At 38.5% G+C, this 9,816-nt stretch overlaps 2 protein-coding genes across 4 annotated transcripts in view; both read left to right on the top strand.

Annotated features, from left to right (window-relative positions):
• The window catches only part of tmem131l (transmembrane 131 like), a 46,989-nt gene extending 45,593 nt beyond the window's left edge, over positions 1-1,396 (top strand). For all 3 annotated transcript variants that reach the window (XM_030129807.1, XM_030129740.1, XM_030129669.1), the window contains one exon: positions 828-1,396. In XM_030129807.1, the coding sequence (XP_029985667.1) occupies positions 828-1,136 (309 nt within the window). In that variant the 3' untranslated portion in view covers positions 1,137-1,396. The remainder of the gene's footprint in view (positions 1-827) is intronic.
• Positions 1,397-6,085: 4,689 nt separating this feature from the next.
• On the top strand, positions 6,086-9,129 carry LOC115416944 (toll-like receptor 2). Its single transcript, XM_030130821.1, has one exon. The coding sequence runs from the start codon at positions 6,086-6,088 to the stop codon at positions 8,441-8,443; it is 2,358 nt and encodes a 785-aa protein (XP_029986681.1). The 3' UTR covers positions 8,444-9,129.
• The last annotated feature ends 687 nt before the right edge of the window (positions 9,130-9,816 follow it).

The raw sequence follows: 9,816 nt of genomic DNA, 5'->3' as shown, positions 1-9,816 counted from the left end.
TGTTGAATTATTCTGACTGTGTACTGTGTATTTGTGTTGAAGTATTCTGACTGTGTACTGTGTATTTGTGTTGAAGTATTCTGACTGTGTACTGTGTATTTGTGTTGAATTATTCTGACTGTGTACTGTGTATTTGTGTTGCAGTATTCTGACTGAGTACTGTGTATTTGTGTTGCAGTATTCTGACTGTGTCCTGTGTATTTGTGTTGCAGTATTCTGACTGTGTCCTGTGTATTTGTGTTGAATTATTCTGACTGTGTACTGTGTATTTGTGTTGAATTATTCTGACTGTGTACTGTGTATTTGTGTTGCAGTATTCTGACTGAGTACTATGTATTTGTGTTGAAGTATTCTGACTGAGTACTGTGTATTTGTGTTGAAGTATTCTGACTGTGTACTGTGTATTTGTGTTGCAGTATTCTGACTGTGTACTGTGTATTTGTGTTGCAGTATTCTGACTGTGTACTGTGTATTTGTGTTGAAGTATCCTGACTGTGTACTGTGTATTTGTGTTGCAGTATTCTGACTGTGTACTGTGTATTTGTGTTGAAGTATCCTGACTGTGTACTGTCTATTTGTGTTGCAGTATTCTGGCTGTGTCCTGTGTATTTGTGTTGCAGTATTCTGACTGTGTCCTGTGTATTTGTGTTGAATTATTCTGACTGTGTACTGTGTATTTGTGTTGCAGTATTCTGACTGAGTACTGTGTATTTGTGTTGAAGTATTCTGACTGTGTACTGTGTATTTGTGTTGAAGTATCCTGACTGTGTACTGTGTATTTGTGTTGCAGTATTCTGACTGTGTCCTGTGTATTTGTACTCCTTTAGCCATACTTCTCTGGGACCCGCAGCCTTTCTCCGATGTCCAGTTTGTTCGGTTCCATCTGGACTCCGCAGAGTGAGCCTTACCAGAGCCACTTCCAGCCTGAGCGCTCGGCCCCCATGTCCCCCGTGTCCCCCGTCACCCCGCCCCACTCCCCCTTCAGCCGGGAGCCCGAGGCCTCCTGCGGCCCCCTCCACTACCCCGGCTTCAACCCGTTCGGCCCCCACATGAACCTGGACATCTGGAACTCCTCATCCAACCGCAGCTCCAACTCGCAGCTCTCCAACGACTCCGGATACTGCGGCGACGTGTGAACGACCTTGAAAAAAACAAACAAATAAACAAACAGCAGACCTTAACAGTAATGGCAAACATATAAAACCATGATATGTAAAAGAAAGGAAATAAAAATGAATGTTCTTTTATCATTAATGGGGAAAATGTGAATATTCCTTTTCTTTTATGTTCCCATTTTCAAATGTTAAATGTTGTGAAAGGTTAAGCATTTGTTGTATATTTTTCTAGATGTTTTGCAGTTCTGTTCATAGAAAATAAACAAAAAAAAGGTTTTGTACTTGAATAATATACCAGTCTGTTTTATTCTATGCAGGAATCCTTAACATCTTAAATGAATACATTTGTTACTTTTATAGTAGCGTTACCTTCGTACATGTATTTATTTTTGTTTATTTTTAAAAGGTTTTTATATTTTCATGCTCTAACAAACTTGCCTTATTCTTAAAAGTAAATTTTTTTTAGAACATTTGCAACATATTTCACATTATATCCAGACTGATCTCATGAAATTGTATGTCACACCAGTTCTTATGGCATTTGGCGTGCTATATGTACACATTTTCATCCTTTCGCGCGTTATTCAACAGCATTTTATCGCATATCAGTGTGCGCCAAGGTCTCTGTATCTGTAGCTGCTAACCTCTAACTGCTAACCCAAAACCTAACCGCTAATTGCGTGGTATTTGACGCAATGTGAACATATTCACGGAAAGCTTATAATGTGTACAGATAACACGCCAATAAAAGTGGCGTGTTATCTGTACACAATTCATGTCATGTCATTATATCATGTTATAACTTGAAAATATCTTCATAAAACTTCCTGCTCTTTCGTAAATATTCAAACATATTAGAGTAAAATATTAAAAATGTTAGTAAATCACATTTTATGGCACCTTAACCTACTTAAATACAGTTTATTTACAGCTGTGAGATTTTCAAGATAGTTCCATTTGTGCTCAGTTTATGGGTGCAGGGATAATTGTTTATTTCCTCACATTGAGACACCTGGTCCAAATGTAGAATAGAAAATGGTTACAGGTACAATGTAGGACAGATCACTACTAATGACATTAAGATGATACATGAAAAGGTGTAGACACTTTTTTTTTTTTTTTTTTTTTTTTTACTGTGAATAGCCTCAGATGGGCTTGGACATGCAAAGTTGATTACATTTAAAAAAAAAAAAAAAAAAAAAAAGATATATACGCCATTATCAGCCACTTCACCCTGTTTCTGTGACACTTGAACACATCAGCCATTTTGGACCAGTTTAAACCAGCCTGAGAGGAACAGCAGCTGCTTAGCGAACAGGATGATTTCAGTTTTTTGTTTTTTTTTTTAATGTAGCGTCCTTGGGACAATGTCTACGAAGTTTATTCACAGTTTTGAGAAATGTGTGTGTGTGTGTGTGTGTGTGTGTGTGTGTGTGTGTGTGTGTGTGTACATATATATATATATTAGGGATGCACTGATACCACTTTTTTCCAGACTGAGTACGAGTACTTACATTTGAGTACTTGCTGATACAGAGTACTGATACGAGTACTTAATAATCCCATTCCAGTTCTTAGTTCCTTTTGTAAATGTGCTTTATTGTCATTAGTCTGACTGGAACAAAGTGCTGCAACTGATATTTATTGCGTTGGAATGAGCGTTTCTCAATTAATCCACCAGGGGGCGCCGCTCTGAATTAACCATACTGGACAAATACCACGAAGAAGAGGAAAGTTTTTTTGAGAAGAAGAAGAAAGTCAGTAATAACAAACATGGAGACGACAGAGGTAACACTAATGTGAAAGTAATATTGCAGCGTTTTCACTGGTAAGGTTTAAAAGCTTAGCTTCAGGAGGTAGAGAAAAGAGAAATGAGCGATATGTTTCGTTTTCACTTCCGCTGGCGGTGGTCCGCACCGCTCCATACTCCCGCTGGTATTGTCTGTCTCCACCAACACCTGGTAAACAGATGGAATGTACGCAGAGGACAGACAGAACGCTGCGTCTGTATGTGTGTCTTTAACATTACTTGCAGTCAGCGTTACTTTTATCACCATCGCTTATTTTGAAAAATCTCCACACTCTTCAAACTCACACACATTCTTCCTCCTCCCTCTACCTGCTGCACTGAACTGGGAATGTCACACGGCCGTAAGTGTTATCGGTGCATTTGTATCGGATTACTTTTACGAGTAGGAGTACACACACTGAGTATCGGAGCCGATGCCCGATACTGGTATCGGTATCGGTGCATCCCTAATATATATGTATATATATATATATATATATGTATATATATATATATACACACATATACATACAGGGTGACACAAAAAAACGGGAACTTTTTAACAATCCAATAAAACCAAGAGTGATGGAAGAAAAATATTTTATTCATAGTAACTGAAACCTTAAAACATGCCATTTAAGAAACAATGATGGAATTTTCATTTTTTAAAAATTACTTCCTGTAGATGGCGTCCTCCTGTACGAACGTATTCTTGAAATCTGCTGTTGAGATTCCTCATTGACCGCTGCAACATCTCAGCTGGGATACTGTGAATTTCATCCTGAATTCTCTGTTTTAACTCATCCAGAGTTCTTGGTCGAGTCATGTACACTTTACTCTTGAGATAGCCCCACAAGAAAAAATCACAAACGGACAAATCTGGTGATCTAGGGGGCCAGGGAACGTTACCGAATCTTGAGATCACACGGTTACCGAACAATTCCGAACACAGCCGCCAATGGTTACTAAAATGGGGGTGTGTTAACTTGCTCAAGGTCACTGTCTCACAGTGCTGCCACTTGCTCATGTCTGCCAATACACACTTCAAAAATTCCTGTTTTTTTGGGTCACCCTGTATATATATATATATATATATATATATATATATATATATATATATATATATATATGTATATATATATATATATGTATGTATATATATATATATATATATATATATATATATATATATATATATATGTTTGTTTGTTTGTTGTTTTTTTTTAAATTTTTTTTTTTTTAACAAATTTTTGAAATTTTTAAAATTTACTCATAATGGACCATATTTTTATGGCTTATAGCATGTAAATGGTTACAGATATCAATATATTTCCTATTGATCACTGATATAATAATAATAATAATAATAATAATAATAATAATAATAATACATTTTATTTGTATAGCGCTTTTCATGGAACTCAAAGACACTTTACATAAAGCAGAAAAAAACAGAAACCAAACACATTAAAAACAGATAAAAGCAGGTGCAATAGGCCACTATATGAATATGAAATAAACATTAAAAGCAATCTTAAATAAGTGAGTTTTTAGAAGGGATTTGACGGTGTTGAGGTCGGTTCAGTGTCATGTATGGACTTTAATTTCATTAGGTGAGTTCTCCAGTGAAAGTATCACCACTTCTATTGGGAGATTGATCTCCTGCATCAGGACCACAAGACTGTAACACAGACAGAACCTGACAACCTCACAAATTCAAGTCATTGATTATTGATGGAAGATGTCAGTGAGACACAGGGACGATGGTCTTTTTTTTTTTTTCCCTTTACTACTCATTTTAGCCAGAACTCCTGTGACACCTGAGAAGAAGGTGAGTCCCTTCATCACCTTTTGTTCTGCATTATGTTTCCCATCATCCACATTTCAATTAGCAGTTTACATAAAACATTCTTTTTTTTTGTATTAGCATCTTTGTTGTTTCTCATTTTATTCAGGTCTGGTTCAGATGACAGGAAACAACACACAAATCATTAAGAAAGAAGAAAGTTAGGGTGTTGATTCGATATAAATATTACTAAAAGGAGTATTGAAGTGGACCAGATGATGATGGCAGGGGGTGGGGGGTGACAATAAGTCCTGTGGTTTCAACACCACAAACCCTGAAAATATACCACAGGAGGTGGTTTTTGAATGCAAATAAGTATGCACATATGACAGGAGTCTATAAAAAAAGAAAAAATGTTCCTGCTTTTGGTGCAGACATCTGTCTTTACACTTCCTCAAGTGGCTGAAAAAAGTCAAGTGAGACAGAACCATCATTTACATCCTTTTGTCCTCAGTGACAGAAGAACATTCACCTGCAAGAAAAACACTGAAGCCTCTGAAGGTATTTACACTTTTCATGATTCTAGACTTTAAATACTTCAGACCTTTCATGAATGAATCTGCATTAAAATGACAGTCTATTTGTTTATTGTAATATCATTTTAGATAGTTTTTTTCTTGTTTACTTATTTGTTCCTCTGGCTTCTTTTGTTGATCACTGGGGTTTTATCAACCCACTGTGTTCTTAGAGTATTATGTGAGAAAATAATACAACAAATCAATCAAAAAAACAGGCACAAAACAGATAATGGTTCAGAGGTTTGGAAAGTAAAGGTAAAGGAAGCAGCACCTGGTAGTAGTAGTACTAGTTGTTGCAGGAGTAGTTTTTGTTGTATTAGTAGCACTACTTGTAGTAGTAGCAGTAGTAGTACTAGTTGTATTAGTAGATGTAGTAGCAGTAGTAGTAGTACTAGTTGTATTATTATTATTAGTCATAGTAGTAGTAGTAGTTGTATTAGTTGTGGCACTAGTTGTATTTTTATTAGTAATAGTAGTTCTAGTTGTAGCAGTATTAGCATTAGTACTACTACTAGTACTATTTGTAGTAGTAGCAGTAGTAGTACTAGTTGTATTTAGTAGTAGTAGTAGTAGTAGTAGTTCCAAGCAGAAGGAATAAATCCTGAAAACAAAGACTGTAACTATCTATTTTATTATTATTATTATTATTATTATTTTTTTTTTTTTTTTTTTTTTAAATTATTATTGTTATTGTTATTATTCATCAGTTGTACTTTTGAAGATATGAGCTGAAAACTAATGGAAGATGTAGGTTTTGATGGTTAAAAAACCCTCTGATGCTTTAACAGACGTCTTTTGTGTTCAATAGTGACTGAAGATGGCGTCCCTGGTGGTCCTGGTCTTTGTCCATCTGCTGACATGTGAAGTCCTTTCAGTCTCCAGACCTCGATGCGACCGCTGTGACCAAACGTCCTGTAACTGCTCATGGAAACAACTCCAACAAGTCCCCACCACGACTTCCAAACTCACCACCGTCCTCAACCTCTCCTTCAACTGGATAACATCCATCCTGCATGACGACTTCCTTGGATATTCCAGTTTGAGGTCTTTGATTATTAGCAACAACAGAATAAACATGATTGACCGGGAAGCATTTTCACCTCTGAAGAACCTGGAGAACCTGGACCTGTCTGAAAATGATCTGGATACTTTGTCAGCAGAATGGTTCAGACACCTTCCCTCTCTTCAGTCCTTGAATATTTTGGGGAACAGATACCAATCACTGAGTCAGGACAGTCTGTTTCAGCCGCTGAAGAACTTGAAGAAGCTACATTTTGGAGGACCACTGCTTCAGTCTGTTCGGAAGGGCGACTTTTCAGGACTCGGTTGCCTGGAGGAGTTGGTTTTTGACGGCAGAAACCTGCAGAAGTATGACAAAGGAAGTCTGAGAGTGATTGAGGCTATTAGTCATGCAACACTTGGTCTTAATGATCCGTTTCAGAAGAATTTGCAACTTGTAGAAGACATACTCAGTGACGCTGTGCAACCGAATACAACCCTGACTTTCACCGACACAGAGTTGTTTAAGAACTATCAGATGTCTCCAGTTGAGTTGGCCTTCAATCGTGGCATAAGAACCTTCTCTTTTAATAACTGTAACTTGTCAGTTGAGGTTTGTTTCAAGCTTCTGGATTTAATGTCTGACTCTGAAATCAGTACATTTATGATTGAAGATACTAAAGTCATGTTATTGTCGGAAACACAGCTTGTCATACCTAACAACCAAAAACACCTGGAAGTTGTTTCCTTCAAAAACGTTGAAGTAACTCCATTTCATGTTTTCCCAGCTCTCATTTTTCTGCAGCCATCATTAAACAAGCTGCGGCGGATTTCTGTGTTGGATTCAAAGGTGTTTGCGATTCCATGTGGAACTGCAGATTTTATCAGCTTAGAGTACCTGGACTTAAGTCAGAACATGTTATTCGATCTTACCTTTAAGGAAATGATGTGCGACGGAGATGGTGGAGTCTTTTTGAACCTCAAAACCATCAATATCAGCAAGAATCACCTTGAGACGATTGACAGTGAGCTCTTTACTGGACTGAGAAAGTTAGAAAACATCGACATGAGTGGGAACAGCTTTAATGACATGCCGGACACTTGTCAGTGGCCCCCAGCTCTTAGGTATTTAAACTTGTCATCAGCTCATCTAACACAGGTGACCTCTTGTCTGCCAGAAAGCTTACAGATCCTCGACCTTTCCAACAATTCTTTAACTGTGTTTAATTTGAAGATGCCGTCTCTCACAGACTTGTACATCTCTGGCAACAAAATTGGCAGTTTTCCCCATGGAGGTTTGTTCCCTCACCTCACTTTCATGTCCATTCAGAATAACGGCTTGCAGACATTCAGCCATGACAGTCTGGATGAATACAAAATGCTGGATATTCTGGAGGCTGGTGCAAACACATATGTCTGTTCATGTGATTTTGTGGCTTTCATGAACAACGACTTGACGAATCGAGTCAAAATCAGAGACGAGTTCAAGTCCTACATCTGTGAGTCTCCTGACGCCGTTAGAGGGGAGGTTGTAACGGAGGTGCGACTGTCGGTGTTTGAGTGCCACACTGCTTTGGCCTTTTCTCTGCTGTGTTTCAGCATCCTGGTTGTGGTCCTGGTCATTGTTGGCCTTTGTTACAAGTTCAATGTCGTGTGGTACATGACAATGACCTGGGCCTGGATCAGGGCAAAGAGGAGGCCTGTTATAACCAAGGGGGAACTCAAGTACGATGCCTTCGTCTCCTACAGTGAGATGGATGCCGGCTGGGTGGAGGCTCACCTGATCCCGGAGCTGGAGGAGTCCGAGCCCCCTCTGAGTCTCTGCCTCCACAAGAGGGACTTTGCCCCCGGAGGCTGGATCCTGGACAACATCATGGAGGCCATAGAGCAGAGTCACAAGACGGTTTTCATCCTCTCTCAGCATTTCATCAAGAGTGAATGGTGCAAGTATGAGCTGGACTACACTCACTTCAGGATGTTGGACCACAACGACGACACCGTGGTTCTGGTTCTGCTGGAGCCCATCGACAAAAACACCATCCCCAAAAGGTTCTGTAAGCTGCGCAAAGTCATGAACTCCAGGACGTACCTGGAATGGCCTGACGACGACAACCACATCCCCAGGTTTTGGCAAAGTTTGAGAGCAGCTATTGCAAAACCGATGACTGTGTGTTGAAAGTAGTGACAGAGCTGTTTGTGCCTTCCATCAGAAGAGTAATGTAACCATGTGCATCTGTTGATTTACACATTTATTTGTACATCTATTCATTTATTTTCATCAATAATCACATACTCCATACATGTCTTGACTATAATCCTCGTTTTACAACATAACCAGAATGTTTCTCGTTATATAACTGTGGATAAAACTGAGGGGTGACATGTCATTTGACACCACATCTGTTAATTCTGTTTCATTGTATTGATTATTTTTTCCCTTTTTAATTGTTTGTTCATCTTTGTTCAGTTTGTTCATTTAGTTTCTTATTTTGTTACATTTTGTTGCCTCCTTAAAATAATGGCCTTTAGTCAGAATTTTCAAGTATTTTCAAAAAAAAAACTGAAAAAACTGAACCAAAGGTATGAGGATATGATATTTTTTGTTTTTAGAAAAACCCAAAAATTATGCCACTTGTTGCATGGGGCCATGACATCATGCACTGTTTACTCCTGTCTGTGGCTCTCTCTCCCAGTCAGGCTGGTAGACCTGCAGTTCATTTGATAATCCTGGGCTCTACAAAAGCCAGTCAGCTGAACAGAGACCCAGACACAGAAAGACCTCAGACACACAGTTTCAGTTTTTGGCTAGAAAGCCTTTTTCTGTAAGTTAACATTTAGTTTAGCTTATTTCAGACACAAACATATTACAAAACAAAAAAAAAAATAAAACAAAACAAAAATAAAGAATAGAATAATAGAAAAAAGAACAACTGTTGTGCCTGAAAGGGAGTAGGAAGAAGCCCCTGCTTATCCAGTCCTACCCCCCGATGCCAGTCCTCAGACTGTTAGTGCAAAATCACTTGATATACAACATAAGATTATGATTATCTATAAACACACCCCTACAGACCTGTACACCCATACACATACAGTCACATACACATATACACCAATTTATATCTGCATCTGTACACCGACCCACATCCACACCCACTACACACACACACCATACAACATAACAACCTGACAATCTAAATAATGTTCACACCCTTCCTTGAGCCAGATATTGTGAAAAAAAACCATTTCTTTGTACATTTTTTTTTTAAATTTTGAATGTTTGGACAGTACCTGAGGTCTACCCCCAACCCATTCCAAAGCTCGACCCCCCACACACAGATACACACAAACTTTTCCTGGTTACTGGTTTCCCGGTAACTTAAATGTTTACAACATTTAAGTTAATTTCTTTTAGTTTTGGCCTGGGGGTGGCCAGTGGTCACTCTTTTTGTTCTTAGCTTTAACTATAGTAAGTTTTTCAGGTAGGGAGGGGGATCCGCTTCTACATCCCTATAGGGTGGGGGGGGGCTGCCTTCTCCCTCCATTTTATTA

This window comes from Sphaeramia orbicularis, chromosome 1 (genome assembly GCF_902148855.1).
Source record: "Sphaeramia orbicularis chromosome 1, fSphaOr1.1, whole genome shotgun sequence".
Classification (NCBI taxonomy): domain Eukaryota; kingdom Metazoa; phylum Chordata; class Actinopteri; order Kurtiformes; family Apogonidae; genus Sphaeramia; species Sphaeramia orbicularis.
The sequence above is the reverse complement of the archived record's forward strand: the minus strand, read 5'-3'. Positions and strand labels throughout refer to the sequence as shown.